Raw genomic sequence first — 23,539 nt, 5'->3', positions numbered from 1 at the left:
GCACGGCCAGGGTGGAGCCCGCGCGGCCCACATGTGTGGGGCCCCCAGGGCACCCCTCTGGTCCCCCTTTGACTTTCTGGAAGGTTCCGGGAAAATAGGATGTTGGGTCTTCGTTTCGTCGAATTCCGAGAATATTGCCCGAACAGCCTTTCTGGAACCAAAAACAACAGAAAACAGCAACTGGCCCTTTGGCATCTCGTTAATAGGTTAGTTCCGGAAAATGCATAAAAACATTATAAAGTGCAAGCAAAACATGTAAGTATTGTCATAAAACAAGCATGGAACATCAGAAATTATAGGTACGTTGGAGACGTATCCGCATCCCCAAGCTTAGTTCCTGCTCGCCCTCGAGTAGGTAAACGATAAAAAGAGTAATTTCTGTAGTGACATGCTACTTACATAACCTTGATCATACTATTATAAAGCACATGAGATGAATGAAGTGACTCAAGGCAATGATCTATAGTTGCTAACAAATAGATAACATATAGCAAAACTTTTCATGAATAGTACTTTCAAGACAAGCATCAAAAGCCTTGCACAAGAGTTAACTCATAAAGCAATAGATTCAAAGTAAAGGCATCGAAGCAACACAAATGAAGATTTAAGTTTCAGCAGTTGCTTTCAACTTTCAACATGCATATCTCATGGATAATTGTCAACACAAAGTAATATAATGAATGCAAATAAGCAAATATGTAAGAATCAATGCACAGTTGACACAAGTGTTTGCTTCTAAGATGGAAGGAAGTAGGTAAACTGACTCAACATAAAGTAAAAGAATGGCCCTTCGCAGAGGGAAGCAGGGATTAAATCATGTGCTAGAGCTTTTTAAGTTTTGAAATCATATAGAGAGCATAAAAGTAAAGTTTTGAGAGGTGTTTGATGTTGTCAACGAATGGGAATGGGTACTCCAACTACCTTATCAACCAGACTTTCAAGATCTGCTCCCATGAAGGACGTTATCTGTACCAGCAAGGTAGATCATCCCTCTTCTCTTTTGTTTACACATGTACTTTAGTTTTATTATTGATGGATGACACTCCTCCCAACCTTTTGCTGACACAAGCCATGGCTAACCGAATCCTCGGGTGCCTTCCAACATTCACATACCATGAAGGAGTGTCTATTTGCAAAATTAAGTTGCTTACTGATGAATCAGAGAAAAACATGTGAAGAGAAATATTAATGAAGGTTGATTAATTGAGGCTGGGAACCCCATTGCCAGCTCTTTTTGCAAAATTATTGGATAAGCGGATATGCCACTAGTCCATTGGTGAAAGTCCGTCAAGAGTAAATGACAAGATCGAAAGGTAAACACCACATACTTCCTCATGAGCTATAAAACATTAACACAAATTGAGAAGCATTTTGAAGGTTTAAAGGTAGCACATGAAGTATTTACTTGGAATAGCAGGAAATACCACATAGTAGGTAGATATGGTGGACACAAATGGCATAGGTTTTGGCTCAAGGTTTTGGATGCACGAGAAGCATTTCCTCTCAGTACAAGGCTTTGGGCTAGCAAAGTTATTTGAAGCAAACACAAGTATGAACCGGTACAGCAAAACTCACATAAGAACATATTGCAAGCATTATAATACTCTACACTGTCTTCCTTGTTGCTCAAACACTTTTACCAGAAAATATCTAGACCTTAAGAGAGACCAATCATGCAAACCAATTTCAACAAGCTCTACGGTAGTTCTCCACTAATAGGTTTAAACTACATGAAAAAAACTTAATAATGATCTACTTGAGAGCTCAAAACAATTGCCAAGTGTCAAATTATTCAAGACATGATGAGGCATTTTCTGTTTCCAACCAAATATACCATAAGTGATGTAGCTTCCAACTTTTATCATTGAACATTAAAAGTAAAACGAAGAACACAAGTGTTCATATGAAAAAGCGGAGCGTGTCTCTCTCCCACACAAGGATTGCTAGGATCCGATCTTATTCAAACAAAAAACAAAAATAAAAGCACATAGACGCTCCAAGTAAAGCACATATGATGTGACCGAATAAAAATATAGTTTCAATAGAAGAAACCTGATAAGTTGATGAAGAAGGGGATGCCTTGGGCATCCCCAAGCTTAGACGCTTGAGTCTTCTTGAAATATGCAGGGATGAACCACGGGGCATCCCCAAGCTTAGACTTTTCACTCTTCTTGATCATATATCATCCTCCTCTCTTGACCCTTGAAAACTTCCTCCACACCAAACTCGAAACAAACTCATTAGAGGGTTAGTGCATAATCAAAAATTCACATGTTCAGAGGTGACAAAATCATTCTTAACACTTCTGGACATTGCCCAAAGCTACTGGAAGATAATGGAACAAAGAAATCCATCCAACACAGCGAAAGAAGCAATGCGAAATAAAAGGCAGAATCTGTCAAAACAGAACATTCCGTAAAGACGAATTTTATTGAGGCACCAGACTTGCTCAGATGAAAATGCCCAAATTGAATGAAAGTTGCGTACATATCTGAGGATCACTCACGTAAATTTGCATAATTTTGTGAGTTACCTACAGAGAATTAGGCCCAGATTCGTGAAAGCAAGAAATCTGTTTCTGCGCAGAAATCCAAATCTAGTATCAACCTTCGATTAGAGGCTTCACTTGGCACAACATTGCAATAAAATAAAGATAAGGAGAGGTTGCTACAGTAGTAACAACTTCCAAGACACAACAAAACAGTAGCAAAATAAACACATGGGTTATCTCCCAAAAAGTTCTTTCTTTATAGCCATTAAGATGGGCTCAGCAGTTTTAATGATGCACTCGCAAGAAGCAAAAGAGAGCATCAAGAGGCAAATTCAAAAGACTTTTAAGTCTACCCCACTTCCTATGCATAGGAATCTTGTACACAAATAAATTCATGAAGAACAAAGTGACAAGCATAAGAAGGTAAAACAAGAGTAACTTCAAAGTTTTCAGCATATAGAGAGGTGTTTTAGTACCATGCAAATTTCTACCACCATATTTTCCTGTCTCATAATAATTTTCAGTAGCTTCATGAACAAACTCAACAACATAACTATCACATACAGCATGCTTTTCATGATTCACAAACACATAATTTTTATCAAGCTCAAAAATAGTGCGATTAAAACTTTCAAACACACTTTTATCAATAATATAACAAGATGGTTGATCAATCTCAAGAGATATGGGACTCATAGATAAAGTCAAGATATCTCCAATCCCATTTTCATTAGTAGTACAATTAATATTATCAAGTAACATAGGACCATCATCTAAGAGATTTATCATAAACATTTGCCAAGCAAAATTCTTTAGTACCATGCATTTCGACATCAGGCACAAACAAAGCATTATCATAAGATTTATCAAAGTAGCATGGATTATCATAAATAACAGTAGCATAATTATTCTCACAAGTTTTACTCATAGGGAATATTTCAAGAGAATCCACAGGAACATAACATTTAACCTCTTTCGGTAAGCATGGAGGACAATCAAATAATGTAAGAGATAAAGAGTTACGCTCATTAGAAGGTTGGCATGGGTAGATAATCCATTCTTCCTCCTTTTGTTCATCACTCTCCTCTTATTTTTCATCCAATGAGCTTTCAGGTTCATCAATTTTCTCCTCTTTTTCATCCAATGAGCTTTCAGGTTCATCAATTTCTTCTTCCACAGGTCCCTGCAAATTGTGAGTGCATTCTTGTGCATTAATGAGTCTCTCTTTATAATCAATGATATAAGGATTATCAGTGTAACTTTCATTGCAAAAATTAAGGATAGAAGAGACATAATCTTTAAGGTCCTTACAAACAACACAAGTTTCATAATTTTTAACCATGAAGGATTCTATCTCGGAGGCTCCCATAAATATGACAAATTATTCTACCTCTTCAAACCCAAAATGAATATAGCTATTCCGATTATAGTTCTTAATTAAAAATTCCTCACTAAAGCCACATTGAAATTTAAGATGTTTAGTGTCCTGTTGAGAGCAACAGTTTATATCATGGCGTTTAAGCAAGATTTTAGCAATTGCATTCAATTTTTCTATCACAACACTCATCACTTTTCCCGCTCTTGATTCTCTATAATTATTATAATATTCTATAAGCTCCAAGTAGGTTATAGGTTCTCCCATAATAGCAGTTTTTAATTTTCAGGTTTTTCAAATTTTTATGGTTTTTTGGGTATATGAGGAAAATAAAACAAAACAAAAACAAACTAGACAAAAGTAAACTAAGCAAAATAAAACTAGACAGAAATAAACTAAGCACAAATAAACTAGATAAAAGTAAACTAAGCAAAACAAAGTAAAATAAAACAAAAACAGAGAGAGAGGCAGAGTGTACTCCCCAGGTGAACTTATGAGTAGAGCTATGCCTCCCCGGCAACGGCGCCAGAAAAGAGTCTTGATAACCCACAAGTATAGGGGATCGCGGCAGTCTTCGAGGGAAGTAAAACCCAAATTTATTGATTCGACACAAGGGGAGGTAAAGAATACTTATAAGCCTTAACAACTGAGTTGTCAATTCAGATGCACCTGGAAAAGCACTAGTAACAGGGGTGATGTGAAAGTAGCAGTAATATGAGAGCAGTAGTAACAGTAACACAGCAGCAGTAATAGCAATATGAGAGCAATAGCACAAGAAAATAGTTGATACTACTTCCAATGACATGTAGAACGAGTATATGATGATGAAAGATGGACCGGGGTTCCCAGCTATCTACACTAGTGGCAACTCTCCAATAACAAGTGTTGGGTGAACAAATTACAGTCGGGCAATTGATAGGATTGAAATAGCATTAAGACAGAATATCAAGATCATTAATCATGTAGGCATGTTTTCCATATATAGTCGTACGTGCTCGCAATGAGAAACTTAAACAACATATTTTGTCCTACCAGCCGGTGGCAGCCGGGCCTCAAGGGAATCTACTGGAAATTAAGGTACTCCTTTTAATAGAGCACCGGAGCAAAGCATTAACACTCGGTGAAAACATGTGATCCTCATATCTAAGCCTTTCCCTCCGAGTTGTCCCAATTTCTGTCACTTTGGGGCCTTTGGTTCCGGACATAGACATGTGCATACAACTTGTAGATACAATCTAAGCAATAAGTATAGAGCTCAAATCTAAGATCATGCCACTCGGGCCCTAGTGACAAGCATTAAACACAACAAGATTGCAGCAACAATAACTTCATAAACTTTGTAGATAGACAATCATAACGTAACAATCCATCGGATCCCGACAAACACAACACCGATTACATCGGATGAATCTCAATCATGTAAGGCAGCTCATGAGATCATTGTATTGAAGTACATGGGAGAGATGATACCAACTAGCTACAGCTAGAACCCGTAGTCCATGGGGGAACTACTCACGGAGCATGATGGAGGCGATGGCGTTGATGGAGATGGCTTCCGGGGGCACTTCCCCGTCCCGGCAGAGTGCCGGAACAGAGACTTCGTCCCCCGAATTGGAGTTTCGCGATGGTGGCGGCGCCCCGGAGTCTTTCCGGAGCTTCGTCAATTGGTACTGCGTTTTTAGGTCGAGAGCGGCTTTAATAGGCGAAGAGGCGGAGTCGGAGGGGGCCACGGGTGGCTCCTCACACCAGGCCGGTGCGGCCGGGGGTGGAGCCGCGCGGCCCACATGTGTGGGGCCCCCGGGCTCCCCTCCGAGTCCCCCTTCGACTGTTCTGGAAGGTTCCGGGAAAAATAGGATGTTGGGTCTTCGTTTCGTCGAATTCCGAGAATATTGCCCGAACAGCCTTTCTGGAACCAAAAACAACAGAAAATAGCAACTGGCCCTTCGGCATCTTGTTAATAGGTTAGTTCCGGAAAATGCATAAAAACATTATAAAGTGCAAGCAAAACATGTAAGTATTGTCATAAAACAAGCATGGAACATCAGAAATTATGGATACGTTGGAGACGTATCAATTACTCAGGATACTCTTGGGTCTTTCTCCTCAAGTCTAAGTATGAGACCCATAGAGTGTTCATCATCTTCGCCAACAAGGCTAAACGCATGTATGAATCTGAGATCAAGGCGAAAGGACCGACAATGGCACCGAGTTCAAGAACTATACTATGCAAGAGTTTGTTGATGATGAGGGCATCAAGCATGAGTTTTCAGCTCCATACACCCCTCAACAAATGGTGTTGTTGAAAGGAAGAACCAGACTATTATTGAGATGGCAAGAACTATGTTGAGTGAATTCAATTCACCCCATAACTTTTGGGGAGAAGCCATCTCTACAGCTGTCCAGTACTCCAACCGGCTCTTCCTTCGCCCCCTGCATAATAAAACTCCATATGAGCTTCTTACAGGTAGCAAGCCTAATGTCATGTACATTCGTGTCTTTGGATGCAAATGCCTTGTTAAGAACAATAAGGGGAAGCTCGATAAATTTGAAACTAGAACTATAGAGGGTACATTTGTTGGATATGCGGAGAACTCTCATGCCTATAGATACTACAACAAGTCCACTGGGGCTATTGAAGTATCTTGTGATGTGGTGTTCTTGGAGCATAATGTCTCCCAAGTGGAGCAAGTTGTTCCATGTGTTGCAGGTAATGATGATGATCCCTCTAGTGCCATCGAGCTTATGGGCATTGGACAAATCCGGTCCACATAAGTTCATAATGATGATCAAGATGATGGAATAGAAGTATCAAGCTCAGCCCAAGTAGAGCCTAGCTCAACTCAAGCTGAGCCATCAAGTGAAACTCAAGATTTATCCTCTACTCAAGATGATCCACATTCTGAAGAACAAGAATAAAGCCCTCAACCCACTGAGCAAGACCATGATGCTGATCAAGAAACATCCTCAACTCATGCTCAAGCTCAAGTTGTCCCTCATGATCAAGTACTAGCAAGAGATGAATTTGTTGGTCATGAAGGAACCATTCGGAAGATCAAGGCTGCTACAAGGGCAAGTGACATGAAAGTAGATCAAGTCCTTGGTAGAATCTCGAAAGGAGTGGTAACTCGTAGACACCTTGCATTACTTATCACTTATTGTCAACACCATGCTTTTGTGTCTAGTTTTGAGCCACTCAAGGTACATGAAGCCTTGGTTGATCCGGATTGGGTAATTGCCATGCAAGAAGATTTGGAGTGTTTCACTCGTAATGAAGTATGGTCTCTAGTTGAGAGACCCAAGAATCATCGCATCAATGTCAATGGGACCAAATGGGTATTCAAGAACAAGCAAGATGATAATGGCATTGTCATAAAAAATAAAGCAAGGTTAGTGGCGCAAGGGTTTGCCCAAATAGAAGGTATAGATTTTGAGTACCTTTGCGCGGTAGCCCGTCTTGAAGCTATTCGTCTTTTGCTTGCATTTGCATCTTTCCATAATTTCAAAGTATATCAAATGAATGTAAAAAGTGCATTTTTGGATGGTCCCCTAAAAGAAACTGCATATGTGGCTCAACCCCCGGGTTTTGAAGACCCGCGCTGACCCAACCATGTGTATCTACTCCATAAGGCACTCTACGGTCTCAAGCAAGTGATACGTCTCCAACGTATCTATAATTTCTTATGTTCCATGCTAGTTTTATGACAATACCTACATGTTTTATTCACACTTTATAATGTTTTTATGCATTTTCTGGGACTAACCTATTAACAAGATGCCACAGTGCAAGTTCCTATTTTCTGCTGTTTTTTGATTTCAGAAAAGTTAGTTTACAAATATTCTCGGAATTGGACGAAACAAAAGCCCACAGCCCTATTTTCCACGGAGTGTTCCAGAAGTCCGAAGAAGAGTCGAGGAAGGCTAGCAGGGGGCCCACACCATAGGGCGGCGCGGCAGTGGGGCCCCCCGCGTCAACATGTGGGGAGGGAGCCCCCTGGCTCCCCCGACGCTGCCCCTTCGCCTATTTATTCCTTCGTCTCCGAAAACCCTAGTACCGAGAGCTAAAATACGAGAACAGTTCCAGAGATGCCGCCGCCCAACCCCATCTCGGGGGGTTCAGAAGATCTCTTCCGGCACCCTGCCGGAGAGGGGAATCATCTCCATAGGGCTGTACATCACCATGCCCGCCTCCGGACTGATGCGTGAGTAGTTCATCCTTGGACTATGGGTCCATAGCAGTAGCTAGATGGTTGTCTTCTCCTATTATGCCATCATGTTTAGATCTTGTGAGCTGCCTATCATGATCAAGATCATCTATTTGTAATGCTATATGTTGTGTTTGTTGGGATCCGATGAATATGGAATACTATGTCAAGTTGATTATTGATCTATCATATATGCTATTTATGATCTTGCATGCTCTCCGTTGCTAGTAGAGGCTCTGGCCAAGTTGATACTTGTAACTCCAAGAGGGGGTATTTATGCTAGATAGTGGGTTCATGCCTCCATTGAATGCAGGACAAGTGATGAAAAGTTCTAAGGTTGTGGATGTGCTTGTTGCCACTAGGGATAAAACATCAATGCTTTGTCTAAGGATATTTGTATTGTTTACATTACACACAATACTTAATGCAATTGTCTCGTTGTTTGCAACTTAATACCTGGAAGGGGTGCGGATGCTAACCCGAAGGTGGACTTTTTAGGCATAGATGCATGCTGGATGGCGGTCTATGTTCTTTGTCGTAATGCCCTAAGTAAATCTCATAGTAGTCATCATGATATGTATGTGCATTGTTATGCCCTCTCTATTTGTCAATTGCCCAACTGTAATTTGTTCACCCAACATGTTATTTATCTTATTGGAGAGACACCACTAGTGAACTATGGACCCCGGTCCATTCTTTTACATCTGAAATACAACCTACTACAATCATTGTTCTCTTTTGTTTTCTGCAAGCAAACATCATTTTCCACACCATACGTTTAATCCTTTGTTTTCAGCAAGCCGGTGAGATTGACAACCTCACTGTTAAGTTGGGGCAAAGTAGTTTGATTGTATTGTGCAGGTTCCACGTTGGCGCCGGAATCCACGGTGTTGCGCCGCACTACACTCCTTCACCAACAACCTTCACGTGATCTTCATCTCCTACTGGTTCGATAACCTTGGTTTCTTACTGAGGGAAAACTCGTTGCTGTACTCATCATACCTTCCTCTTGGGGTTCCCAACAGACGTGTGTTTTACCGTCACAAGCCGCAAGCTCCACGTGCTTGGTATGAGTTCCTTAGGGATTTCTTACTACATGATGGGTTTTGCATGTGTACGGTCGATTCTAAGGAAAGGCGATAGGGAGTTTGTGGGCTTCCCTTGGCATTGCAAGATGGCCCTTTTCACCAAGCGGGTTAAAGGGGGTGGCTTAGTTATATGTCAAATATATGTTGATGATATTATCTTTGGTGGAACTAACCCCAATCATAACAAAGCTTTTGAGCTATTGATGACTAGGAAATTTGAGATGTCCATGATGGGAGAGTTGAAGTTCTTTCTAGGCTTGTGAAAGGACGAGATGTCGCCTAGAGGGGGGCCAAATAGGCGTTTAAAAACTCTTACGGATTTGGCTTGTAAGAATGCGGAATTAAACTAACGTTTAGTTTACAAGCACAACCCCTAAATATGCTAGGCTCAACTAAGTGCAACAACAACAACTAGAGCTAAGCAAGATAGGCACAAGATATATGTAGCACAAGTGATAGCAAGATATATGTACTTCAAGCACGATGGCTATCACAAGGAAAGAAAGCTCGGGTATAGAAATAACCGAGGCACGCGGAGACGAGGATGTATTCCCGTGTTCCCTTCGTTTGCAAGAATGTACGTCACGTTTGGAGGAGTGGAGGTCCCACGAAGGATTCCCCAACGCCACGAAGGCTCACCCTATTCTCCGAGCCAAACCCATGAAGGATAATGGCCCTTTCCTTATGGTTAGCTTTTCCTCCACTCCGGAGATGGCAAGCTCCACAACCACTTCACAAGCTCCACGAAGGAGAAGCCCGGGCCTCTTCACAATATTCCTTGAAGAGATCACCGGAGCACCAACCGCCAAGCCAACTAGCCCGGTCTGACCAGCCCCTGCGCAGGACGTCCCGGTCCCAGGCCCGGTTGACCGGGTTTCTCGAAGAATTGCTAAGGTGGACAAGTCACAACGGCCATATTTCAAGTGACACTATAAATACCCCTTCTCCTACCTCTGAACAGTTAGGCACTACACTACAAGCTATTCTTGAGCTCTCTCTCTCATACTCCATTGTTAGAAACACCAAAAGCCTCAGATCTCCTTCCTCCTCCACCCAAACTCAAATCCCTCAGGGGAAAAGATAGAGGAGGACCTGATCTACTGTTCTACCAAGCAAAATCTTGTTCCCCCTTGTATTCATCAGGATACTTGCTCTCTAGAGTTCATTGGAAACGCTAGGTGGGCAAGAGTGGTCCGGAAGCATCCGGGCTGTGGATTTGCTCCTGACAAGATTGTGAAGGTTTGGAGGCTATCTCAAAGTCTACCACAAGTGAGTGAGCTATTCCTTCGTGGGATATGCTGCGGAGAATAGGGTGAGCCTTCGTGGCATTGGGGAATCATTCGTGAGACCTCCACCCCTCCAAACGTGACGTACCTTGTTGCAAAGGAAGGGAACACGGGAATAAACCTTCGTCTCCACGTGCTATCGGTTATCTCTAACCGAACTCCTTACTTGTGATATAATTGCCTGTGAGAGCCTTCGTGCTTGAGTTACTCGTATCATCATATAGGTTGCTTCACCTAGTTTGCATTAGGGTCATCTTTATATTCCGCAAAGCCAATATTGCAAAGAAAGAATTAAAATTTGTAGAAACCTATTCACCCTCCTCTAGGTTTACCATCTCTGAACTTTCACTTTTATTCTGACCGTTTGGTTCTAGAGGGATCAACGCGAAGCTCTGTTCTGTGTTGCAATTAGATGACATTCTGGTCCATGGTGAAATCAGAGGCGGAGAATATCATGAAGGCTGGATTGGAGGACTAGCAATGGAGGTTGGAGTCTATGTGATGTTGAGGGACTTGCTTGTTGTTCTGGTTTTCACAGTAGCAGTATGCAAGTGGGGGGTGGGGGCGACAATACAGTTGAAGTTCAGAGTCTTACCCTTCAGGGTGAAAATCCTAGGTCTGGCCTTAATTGGTTGTGCCTAGCAATTGCCTTGTTGAATGCATTGTTTTGAGAACGAAGACTATCTTCAAGGTGAAAACCTAAGATCTTTGAGGATGCTTGTGCATTGTTCCCTTTTTGAAGGCATCGCTTTTGGAGAGCCCGAAGTTCAAGTGTTGTCCTGGTGGTGGATATATTGTTACTTCTGGGGGGCTGAATTACCGTACCGAGGTTTTTTTTTTAATTTTTAGTTATGTGCATCCGTACAACCATTAGGGCATTGCTTTGTTGCAGATACTGGATGTAGTCGGTATCTCTTGATATTAATTTATTCTCTTTATCGAAAACTCAGTAAATGGATAGTAAAGCATTTGAAAATGCAGCCGGTGCCCCACGCAACAAAAGCCTCCTCGTCTCCATGAACAAGGCCTATACATTAATCTTGTAGGAAACCAAACGACTAGAAGGACAACAATTCCTCTTTCCACTCCAGGCTCCTCATTTTCCATCATCTTCCTCTTCACACCATTCACACCAATCCTGGTTCCTGGGCTTCAACTCTGGAGTAGACGTAGACGCCACCATATCCCGGCCGACGGACAAGTGAGCCCAGGCCCAGCAGCTCTTTCCTAGCGACTGGCCGAGCGAGCGGGAGCCTCCAAAATTGGCCGCAGTCACCCACGAAATTCGACTCCCCACTCCCCACTTTTACTTCCCAGAGCCCCCAAACCCCACCGCCACCGCGCACCGGGCCGGCGGCGAGCCCTCCCGACCCGCGGCCGCCGGCGATGGACCGGATCCACGTAACCGTGCGCGCGAGGCCGCTCTCGGCGGAGGATGCGCAGAGCAGCCCGTGGCGGATCTCCGGCAACGCCGTCGCGCTCACCACCCAGCCCTCCACCCGCTTCGACTTCGGTGAGGAATCCGCCTCCCGCACCCTCCCTTCCCGCCGCTTGACTTGAGGCCGCGGCCTTACTGAGAGGTTCGCCCTCTATTTCGTTCTCGCAGACGAGATTTTCAGCGAGGAGTGCCGCACCGCGGACGTCTACGGGGCCCGCACCAAGCACATCGTCGACTCTGCCGTGCAGGGCTTCAACGGTAAACATTTCGTTCGCACAATTCCGAATTCTGGTTACTAGTAGAATCTCTTAAGTTGGAAATCGGTTCTAGCCAAGGCTGCCGTTGGGGAGGGTATGGGTTTCACCCATATCCAAATCCCGGTTATCCATACCCTTGAGAGATTATATTTGTCCATACCCAAAATCAGTGGGTATTCCCCAATGGATACCTCTTACCCAATGGATAAAATTGCACCGTCGCTTTCACAGTTTCAAGCAGCGAGAGGTCCATAGTTAACAGTAGCAGCCAGCGCATTATTCCTCCCTTCCTTTACTCAGTAAGTAAAGTAGTACAGTACATTATACGGGGGAAATTGATTTTAACCCCCCCAGCTCGTGTGCATGGGCAACATAAGCCCCCTTGTTTGTCTGCCACTCTTTTGGCCCCCCACTTTGGCTTAATCTGCACCTAATAACCCCCTTTGGCATGCTTAACAAGTTTGTCAACATATAACTAACAAATGGGCACATGAATAGACAGAAATACCCTCCAATATGCTGTCCATGTATACAATGTTAATATCTGTAGGTTTCAAACAAAAAAAATGCTATAATTTCTCTGTAATACGGAACATTCACACTAACTCACAAAATGACAGCAAATATAATAGTTTCACAATCATACAAACTGATAGCAATCACAATAGTAGTAATTAAGTTCCACATGTCACCAACCGATAGCATAGTAGCAAAATAACAGTGACTTTGCACCTCACAGTACAAGTTCAACAAGGTTCAGAAGTAGTTCATGGTAGCAAAATAACAGTGACTTTGCACCTCACAGTACAAGTTCAACAAGGTTCAGAAGTAGTTCATGGTAGCAAAATAACAGTGACTTTGCACCTCACAGTACAAGTTTGCACCTCACATAGACAACAAATAAAGGAGTTCAAACAGCCACACACAAGTTCACAGCTCACTTAGTTTCTTCTTCTTTGGAGTCAACTTCTTCTTCTTTCCTTTTGCTGGAGACTTTGGTGGTGGTGTAGCAGCAGCTTGGGAAGCACCTTGGCTCCTTGTCACAGGTCCAGGACTAGCACTTGTGGAAGCATTCATACTCTTGGTTGGTGTAGATGGGAGAATGTTGCTAACCGAAACATCAAACCATGGAGATGTATTCTTTTTTCCACTAGTTTTCCTACAAGAAGAAGCAATTAGAACAGGTTCTGTAATGAATAATGGTGTTAGAACTAGAAACAAGTATTATTTTGTACCTTTTTTTGGTTCCATTTGTAGGACAACCAGCTTCTCTATGCCCCAACTTTCCACATTTGTTGCATTTGTTCAAAGACCCCTTCCTTGATCCACCTTCCCACCAGCTCTTCATCCTTTGTTTCCTTGTTCTACCGGCACCCTTTTTGTTGCCTGTTGGAAGTGGTGCACGCAGCACAAAGCCCGTATCCACATGTGGCCACTGATTCTTGTCCGTAAGGGGCTCAATTTCACCTGCATATGCTGCCCTAAATCTGCTAACCGAGTAGTACTCATGTACATAATCTTCCATGTTCACAAAGTTGCGAGCTTGCAAAACATTTATGAATGCTAGTGCATGGTCACAAGGCTTTCCCGTGTGCTGCCATTGTAGGCATGTACACTCATGTGTGAGTGTTTTGACCACATGCCTTTCACCCTCTTTGTTAACATTGATCACTTCCCCGCTCCAATCCGCGGATGCTTTGGCCTTGAGATGTCCTAGTCCTCTAGTCTTTGCATTTAATTGGTGTATGACAAATGGTAGTATCATCCCTACAAATTTTTCTCCAAGGATTCTCCTCTTTCTAAATAGCTCCATAATCATCTCTCTAATCTTGTCGGCTAGCTGAGCAATAGGCAGGTCCTTGATGTCTCGCACCCAACTATTAAAGCACTCGGCAAGATTGTTATTTATGTAGTCACACTTAATTTCAGGGTTGAACATGCACCTCATCCATAGCAGATTATGGTAGTCCCTAAGGTAAGGATATACCTTCTCAGATGCCGCATACACCTTTTCCATGTGATGTTGATATTCTTCTGCCTTGTATGCCCTAGCAGCAGGCCACAACCGCCCAAACACATCGCCATGGAAATATTTCTGAAAATTGTGCCACATATGCCTAAAGCACTCACGTTGTTCAGCTTGAGGAAAAACACGTTTGACAGCATTTTCAAGACCCTTGCAAGCATCAGTACAAACAGCTAAAATAGGGGGGTCACCTAATGCCTTCTTCACTTGATTCATGAACCAAGTCCAATTATCTCCATTTTCAGATTCAATAAAGCCATACGCCACGGGGAACATCCAATTATGACCATCTAAAGCGGTGACTACAGCTAACTGGCCATTCCATTTGCCATTTAAGTGAGTTGAATCTATGCTAATATATGGTCTGCATCCATTGAGAAATCCATCTATGCAAGGTTTGAGAGCAATAAATAGCTTGCTGAAATGTACCTCACCTCCAATTGTAGTTGTATCAATCTCTACAATACTCCCTGGAGACCTCAATTCGATCTCGGCCTTGTAATTGTACAGCGATCTGAAACTTTCCTCCCAGCTCCCATATAAGCCAATTGCTGCCTTCTGTTTGCCTTTCCACACGGTGCGATAGTCAAGTGTGACATGATGCTCATCTTGGAGTTCTTTAAGTATCTTCACAGCACCAATGGTTGGATCTTTCTTCAACATAGCTACTGCCTTATCAGCCACCCAAGATTGAGAGGTCATCCTAGTCTTTTTTCCACTCGTTGAGCTACAAATATGCTGAGTTTGATGCCTCACAACCTGCAGCAAAAAATAGTACAGATTGAAATATTAACACAAACAGCCAACAAATGATGCGAAAAAATTATATAAAGCACAAAAAGGTTATTACCATGACACACTTCTCATCTCTCTTCCAATTAGCGGTTAGTGACCATTTGCAAGGTTCGCCTTTTATGGACTGACCTTTACAAAAAGCCCGAAACCTCTCTGGCTCGTTTTTTTTAGTACCATATTCAAACTCTCCATTGATAGCAAATTGTTTCAAAGCCTTTCTAAATGCAACCATATCAGGATAGGGGGTCCCAATATCCATCAATGGCTTTCGTTCATCCCAAACAATCAGTGGCTCTTCCGGAGCCTGATCATCAACAACAAGAGCCGCCTCTTTGGCATCTTGTTGTTCATAATCAGGAATAGGATCAACAACCGGAATATTGACAACTCCATCTGCCTCTGTTTTTATACCCAACAGAGCAAACATGGCTTTCTCATCCACCGGCTTTTCTTCCCCGTCGATTTCAGGTTCAACCACAAGAGTAGACCAATCAACGGGAATGGTACTAACATTTTCTACTACATCAGATGAGATCACACCCGTGGTTAGGTTTGTCACACTGGATTGGCTAGAATCGTGCACGGACTGAGCATCAATCCTATTCAATTTGGAGAATAAAATTCAGAAATTACACACCAAATCTGTAGCATACATCAAACAAAATAGGGGATATGATGTTACCTTTTCAGATCCATCACACCCCTTCAACAATCCAACCGATCCCACTCAAATCACCATGCCAATCACAATAAACACCTAGGGTTTCAACGTTTTAGAACAACCAAACCAGAGGAACAACACAAAATCCGGGAGGAATAGACGGGGGAGACTTGCCTTACCTTGGGGCAGCAATGGAGAGCGGCGGAGAGGAGGGAAACACGCCGGAGCAGCCAGGTGCGGCGGGCGGCGGGCGGCGGGGCGGACAGGCTCGGGCTGCTTCGCTCGCTCGGGAAATAAGAAGGATACGAACAGGCAGCCTTACGAACAGGCAGCCTCTCGTGCCGTGACTTGAATGACTTGGACAAGGGCATTTTCGGGAAATAAGCTCAGTTTTTTCCCTAATCAGTTTCATTAGAGAGCTAACAGCGTGGAAGGGTGAAAGTAGCAAAGATTAAGCCAAAGTGGGGGGCTAAAAGAGTGGCAGACAAACAAGGGGGCTTATGTTGTCCACGCACACGAGCTGGGGGGGTTAAAATCAATTTCCCCCATTATACGGAAGTACCAAGCAGCAGCAGCTAGCTAGCCAGTGCAATCAGCGTGGTCGTGAGACGAGAGGAGCACGCCGGTGGATGGCGGCACACAGCAAAAGTAGCAGGACCACATAACCATAGTATGGGTAACGGATAATTCGAGGTTTATTGGATAATTATCCTACCCATATTCAAACCATAATGGACAATTGTTTTTAACCCATACCCTACCCAAATGGAGTGTGTATGGATTTGGATATGGATGATGGTTAACGAACGGCAGGCTTAGTTCTAGCTCTGAGTTGATTTGGGGGTTGTACTACTGGGCTCTTTAGCTTCTTACCTAATACTAGTAACGTTGACACCTGATAATGTTTTCGCTTTTCAGTAGTGACCGATATAGGATGAGCAATGCACATTGAAAAATTTCTAATAATAGAAGCTCTAGTTCCATAATACTTCCACAATATTCTTGCCTTTGCCTTTTTATTCGTTTATTAGATAGATCGCGCGAGCTGTTTCAAAAATAGTTTTTCTCAACCATTCATGCAGCATATGTGCATTGATAAAATGTTTGTTCCCTTTCCATGTATGGCAGGCACTGTCTTCGCCTATGGGCAAACTAACAGTGGAAAGACCTATACAATGAGAGGATCTGCTAATGAACCTGGAATTATACCGCTTGCGGTTCACGATTTATTTCGAAGTATACAAGAGGTGATTCCTATGTTCCATTACTCAGCAGACAATCTTTGTTCTGCTTAGTGTGAATTGTGCATTGCTTACATCAAACAGACACTTAGTACATTGAGCTATTAGAGTATCATCTATAAGTCTGCAATTGTCAGTTTGTCACTAACGCAATTTGCACAATTGTGCGGAAAACGATGTAATCATCTTTAGGTTATTGAACCCACACAGAAATATTTGTGGTGCTATCTGTAGGGAATACCATATTTTGACAGGCGCAAAATTTATGTTCAGATTGCTAGCCAGTCGGTGGTTTGAGCACAGTGCATCTAGAAATTAACGCGGATGGTGCTTAGGTGAAGTTACATAATAATATTATCAATTGCGATAAACTCAATGAACCATGACTAATATCTAACAATATCTTGAGACCTGTGAATTTAGGAAGTCCATGTCTCGCACCAAGTTTGCAGTATGAAATTCTTTTCGGAAGGCGATCAAAAGGGAACATACATGTAGAGAGAAACACGTTGGATGAGAACTCCATGGTGCATGCTATTCCTTTTCTTTTTTTTGCATGCGGAATATTTTATCTATTTGGGTCCTTTTTATATTAGAGTTGAGGTTGCATGAGATCAATTATTAGTTGTGATCTGCTTAGGAACAATCATGATGATCTGCTAGCTGTGTCTGTCTAGGTACGATCGTGAAGAATTAACGACTGTGGTTTACTTATATGTAGAAAGAGGATCCACCAGATTAATGGGCTATTTTTTTTTCTTTTTTGAGGATTTTTTTAGCATGCCTTTTTCCCTGCCATATTGTGCTTTAAATAATCTATAGATCAGAGCCAAGCGAGTTATGTATGGATCTGGACGGTTGACAGCTATGACATGTTATGTTATTGATGGTTTTCTTGTGATGATACAATTTTATAGTGTAAAGAAATTCAGATGTAACTGTTCTTAAAGGCTAATGAGGATTGCTTCATGTTTTTGCAAAGGCTGTTTAAAATACTCTTAACCACCGTTTTTAATAAGAAATCCCCTCCGTACATTATACACTATTTATTGGGCTTTGCTTATAGTTTTCATTGCCTATATTTTGCGCAATTTGTCTGACTTAATTTTTATAATTCTTAGCATATGGACAGAGAATTTCTTGTTCGCATGTCTTATATGGAGATTTATAATGAAGAGATAAATGACCTTCTTGTCCCAGAACACCGAAAATTGCAGATTCATGAGAACTACGAGGTAAATATTTCATTATTCGTATCAAATAACTAACACTACTTTAAAATAGCTTCTACTTTCTTTTTCGTATTTTCTATTGATATTTTTATTTGTAGAGAGGCATATATGTTGCTGGTTTAAGAGAGGAAATTGTAACCTATCCTGAACAAGTCTTGGATTTTGTATCGTTCGGAGAATGTAAGTTTACTTACTATTAATCTCATTTAATTTATCATTAACCACCTTTTATTATTAATAGCAAAATTGCAGCCCACCGTCATATTGGGGAGACAAACATGAACGTCTATAGCAGCCGTTCTCATACCATATTTCGCATGGTATGTCTACACTTCATTGTACTGTCCTATAAGCAATAGCAAAATTTATAGCTTATGCCACAAGTTATTCAGGTTATTGAGAGTCGGGAAAAAGCTGATGAAACTGAGGCAGGAGATTCTTGTGATGCTGTTCGAGTATCTGTCCTGGTAAACACAATTCTCAGTCCTAATTACTATTAAAGTTAGTCTGATTCTTGTTTTAGCTTCATACACATACCACATTATCAAATATTGGTTCAACTTTTGCATACTTCTTTTATTACTGTATACACATAACACTTGTCTGCAACACACCTAGAATCAACAGGTACATTTGATTTCTGGCTAAAACATGTCTATCTAATTGAAATGTTGCCTACCACAAACCAAAATTAACTTGCTAAATCATCATCTATCTTGGACTGAGGGTTTACTTTATTCGGTTATTGGCCTTGAGCTTTGCTCTGTTGATTTGCAATTAATATGTTTTTCCACATTTTAGAATCTGGTAGACTTAGCTGGTTCAGAACGTGCTGCAAAGACTGGTGCAGAGGGTGTGAGACTCAAGGAGGGTTCCCACATTAACAAAAGTCTAATGACTCTTGGTACGGTAATCAAGAAATTAAGTGAAGGTGTAAAGGGTCAGGGGTAAGTTAGGAACTTAACTAGTGACTCAAGCTGATTGTTTTTACCATTTTGGGTTCATTTAGTAATGGATTTCATAATCAGGGGGCATGTTCCTTACCGAGATAGTAAGTTGACAAGGATACTGCAACCGGCTCTAGGTGGAAATGCTAACACAGCCATCATTTGTAATATAACACTTGCGCAGGTATGCTATATTTAAACATCCTTATCTGATACTGCCTGTTTTCTCTTATTCACTCAGTACATATTTGGTGGACAGTGAACTACAAAATATCCCTTGTGCATTAGGATTGTATTTTGAATTTGTTAATTTGCTTGGTGGTTAATCGTATGATGGTGGAAACAACGTAATGATTATCATGACATCCTCCTTGGTCATGAAAATGGACTCCCTTGCAATTTTAGGTATTGCATCGTGGGAAATTCACTAGTCACAGCTACTACCTCCGATTATGTTTAATCTACTTGGAATGCAGCGATCGAAGTACTACAGCGGGCAGCGTCCGACGTCAATTAAGCACGATCAGAGGGAGCATTACCTTGTCATGTACTCATGTGTCTTGCTTGGTGAAGATAAAATTTGCAATAGTACCATTAATAATTACAATAAGATTTGTGGGGGATTCACAACTGTAAGTGTAAAACATCATATATTAACATAATGGTAGCTTTGGGATTAAGGGTTGCAGCTTGTAGGCTAGTCTGTGTTAACCCTTTTACACAAGGGAAAATTGATTTTCACAACGCTTACATTGAAGAAAATTCACACATACAATTACCATTGTTGAGGGATAGTCTTTAAGGACATTGGTACTCTTAAGTTAGAAATGGACAACTATGTTACTTATTACCTCCGTTACAAAATATAAGACTTTTTAGAAAGCTGACCTATATTTTGGAACGGAGGTAGTATGTGTGTATTGTGTTGGTGGTGGTGCAGTGGATAGAACTCTGTCGGTTTTAGTAGATGAAATATGTTACTAGATCTTTTTACTAGCCATTTTTTACTTAATGATTATCTACATACTTTGTATTGCTCAAATGATTTGCTCCTAATGTGATGTGAATATTCTAGAACTATGCTTAGAAAATACTATAGTAGAAGTTGGATATTTGAAAAGCTTAAAGTGAAGCGGTGCAATTAGTTATTCTTGACTTTTTCTTTTTCTTATTTGCTTCATTTGTTGTCATATGTTCTTGCGAAATCTTTCTGATTGTTATTATAGATCCATGCAGATGAGACTAAAAGCAGCTTACAATTTGCCAGTAGGGCATTACGTGTTACAAATTGTGCAGAAGTGAATGAGGTAGTGCCATTTTTGTAAATCAATCAAGCTACCTTTTCTGCTTAAGGGGTTAACATGATATATCTTTACTCTATATGTATCTATTTATGCAAGTACAGATTTTGACGGATGCTGCTCTTTTAAAACGCCAAAGAAAAGAAATAGAGGAACTTAGAGCAAAGCTTAAGGTATGCATTCATGAAATTATGCGAAGTCAATGGATATTGAACCTGAAAAAGTGTATACCTGTGGCCCACAGAACTCTCAAAGTGAGCACTGGGATGAAGACGTTTTGAATTTGAGGAACACACTGCTACAGGTCCCCTTCTATTTGATAAGCACATCTTATCTGTATTATTGGTTATAGGCTATAATCTGTATTATTGGTTATAGGCTATAAGTGCGTAAAATAATCTGGTTACCGTTTTCAGAGCGAACTAGAAAAGGAGAGAATTGCTTTAGAGTTGGAGGAGGAAAGGAAAGCTAAAGAGCATCGCGAGAAGAGGTTGTTGCAGCAAGCAAAAAAATTGAAAATCTTAGTTCGTTGGTCTTAAATTCAGACAGAGATGACAGGGTTGTTGTTTCTAGTAAGGTTAACACACATTTCCTTTATCTAATCTGTACTAGTAATAAATTGCGTATGGATCTCATGGTTTGCTCAGTGATGCTTTCTATCAATTTTGGCCCATCGACTAACATTCATTTCTGATGACAACTTGTTGCACAATACTTGGTAGCCACAACAAGTTGTCTCCTCCTGACAGAGGAACAATTTTTTTTGATTATTTTATATTTGTCTCTTGAACAGAACAAAAGAAGACAAACATGGTGTGCTCGACCCCTGTCTAGGCAGTTAGATGTTGAGGTATATATTTTAACATGTTGAATTCAGCATTCTGAAAATCTAAAGGTACATTATTCTTTTTGGGTTGCCATAGCAATAGCATCATGTGCTTATTGTTCTATATCATCTACGAAATATAAAAAAAAAAACCCACCCCAAATATTCAACTTGATGCGCTTCTTTTGGGTTTGCCTTTACTGGTCTTCTTTTTGTTAGGTCATGGGATAGATTACAGATGTGATATTCCATTTTATTTGGTCCTATATATGGATACATGACATACCGTTTAAAATGTTATATATTTCTTCTTATGTTGAGAACTACATGACTTTGTCAAAATAATTAAGACAACATATATTGTATATCTTTTGAGCATCTCTACAAATACCCAGGTTCCAGAACTCGAACAAGGCTCTGCAAGAAGCTGCGGCGAGCGTGACATGGGGATGCCCCCATCCTTTGAAGAGCTAATGCAAGAAAGCCCCGCCAGCTACAGCGAGCCTGCTCATGGTTGTTCATCAAGTGATTTATGGAATGAAGATATTTCTCTACCTGATTCACATGCTTTGTTGAATGTTACAAGCAGAAGAAAGCCAAGCACAAAGGTGATTGATTCTCACATTTTTATTAATGCAACATTTTATCATTGAAGCTTGATTAAGAAAGCATCTCCACATTATTGCACATATTTTCTGAATTTTTGAAATACATCGTCTTGACAGAAGAAATTAGTTCAAGAGCAACTTAGATCGTTAGTACCTGAATCACCCCAAGACCCTAATGAGTGGAAAGATGCCATGCTATGCCAGGAAATCACCAACCCTAATGGCTTATCTGCTCGGGAGTCGGAGGCCATTCTTGTCATTAAACAACTTCAAGACCAGGTGCTAGTCTTTTTTTCTATATTTGTCGTATTCTGAAATGTATTTCTAATAAGAATTTCCTGCAAATCCCAATTTGCATGTAGGTCAACTTGCTGGAGTCAGAGAAGAGTTTGATTCAAAATAACTTGGATGATGTTCTCGAGTTGGCAACTCAGCAGAAGGCTTCTTTCAGTGAGAAGTATGAAGAGGTAAATTGTCGCTACTATGGAAAGATCTAGATACATTTTAGTTCTAGATACATTCAAATTAGAGACAAGTGAATCGGAGGGAGTATGTTATTTCCCTTTGGTGCACTATACCTTTGTTGTCTTGTCAGACTTGTTCTGTTTATCAGTATCTTTACCTATTAAATCCTGAGTTAATACACAATTTGGTACTACTTTGCCTGTGGCTCAGTTTGCTCCCTTAATAACGAAATTTGCCAAATAGACCCCTATACACAAATGTGTTCAATGTTAGTCCTTTTCCACCACCAGCCGTCAAATGTTGACATGTTGACTCAGATTGGAGCCAACTTTTGGACTCATCGCAGCAGATATGACGAGAATAGCTTCATCTATTTACCAAAGGTTGCAATGTGCGTGTTAGGAAATACGCAACCTATATTTCCATGAGGCCATAGGCCGATATATATACATGTATAGGTGTGGGAATATGCACGAAACCTCTTATTCAGCAGGGAAAATACACGGGTAATACATGGAAAGTATATACAACTCTAACAGTGCGATGCTGCAACAGGACTTTAGACTTTAAAGCCTATGCTGTCGTGTGTGGACTATTCAGATTTCGTCAGAGTTGACTGTTATAAGCCTTTTACAACAAAACCAAGTGCCGTTGCTTGTCACCGGGGTTGCCATTGGGGGTGTATCATTGGGGGCGTAAAGCGGCGATGATCAGGGTGCAGGATTGTACACTGTAGAAAGTAAGAGCATTATGCAACCTTATTTTCAGTGTCAATCTCGTGAAGCTGCTATGCATGTCCACAATCATCTGAAACTCCCATGTTTGGATTTAAATTCTAGTGCACAAATACAGAAGAGTAAAGTTGTTTTGCTATCTGTTTAGCTGAAAAACCTCATAGGATCTGTGTGATTTGGATCATGGATGATACCTTTTTCTTAAACATGATCTGTTTTTCAAACAGTAACGCAGTAGCCAGAAAAATGTTTATTACAGAGATTGGTGTCCTTACTTCATTTTGCTTGCCTGCCTTGCATTAGTTCCATCATGTTTCCATGCTGCTTGTATCATACGAGAGCTATTTAGAATGGATTTGAATCTTTTCCCCTGTAATTATCTATTGATTCTTATAATATATGTACTCTTGTCACTGTTGCAGCTTCAGCGGAATGCCCTGGTGGCACAAGAGCAAGCAAAAACTGCTGATGAGAAGCTATCAGCTCTGGCTACCATTGAAAAATCCAAACAAGTACTTTCTTATCCTCATCCACTTGCCATGTTCTTTTTTTTCTTCTAATATACT

The 23,539-nt window shown here is 41.1% G+C and overlaps 1 protein-coding gene and 2 long non-coding RNA genes across 3 annotated transcripts; 1 reads left to right on the top strand and 2 right to left on the bottom strand.

Moving 5' to 3' along the window:
* Positions 1-11,828: 11,828 nt before the first annotated feature.
* LOC124681797 (kinesin-like protein KIN-7I) lies at positions 11,829-23,514 on the top strand (the record flags this gene model as incomplete). The annotated part of the gene is given in 19 exon segments (XM_047216617.1): positions 11,829-11,955; positions 12,049-12,138; positions 16,748-16,866; positions 17,982-18,095; positions 18,191-18,272; positions 18,345-18,412; positions 18,485-18,559; positions 18,894-19,039; positions 19,121-19,223; positions 20,266-20,346; positions 20,445-20,513; positions 20,585-20,644; positions 20,757-20,841; positions 20,844-20,917; positions 21,134-21,190; positions 21,562-21,774; positions 21,892-22,053; positions 22,137-22,241; positions 23,396-23,514. Coding segments are annotated over 19 exon segments (1,949 nt in total), but the record flags the coding sequence as incomplete, so codon positions are not given.
* On the bottom strand, positions 12,842-13,176 carry LOC124681794. Its single transcript, XR_006996019.1, has 2 exons — positions 13,002-13,176; positions 12,842-12,935 (listed from the first exon to the last, which is right to left on the bottom strand). It is a non-coding gene; the product is annotated as an uncharacterized LOC124681794 (long non-coding RNA).
* On the bottom strand, positions 15,513-15,876 carry LOC124681796. The gene is made up of 3 exons (XR_006996020.1): positions 15,799-15,876; positions 15,641-15,715; positions 15,513-15,557 (listed from the first exon to the last, which is right to left on the bottom strand). It is a non-coding gene; the product is annotated as an uncharacterized LOC124681796 (long non-coding RNA).
* Positions 23,515-23,539: the final 25 nt, after the last annotated feature.

This window comes from Lolium rigidum, unplaced genomic scaffold (genome assembly GCF_022539505.1).
Source record: "Lolium rigidum isolate FL_2022 unplaced genomic scaffold, APGP_CSIRO_Lrig_0.1 contig_56782_1, whole genome shotgun sequence".
Taxonomy (NCBI): domain Eukaryota; kingdom Viridiplantae; phylum Streptophyta; class Magnoliopsida; order Poales; family Poaceae; genus Lolium; species Lolium rigidum.
Note: the sequence above shows the minus strand (reverse complement) of the source record. Positions and strands in the feature narration are given on the sequence as shown.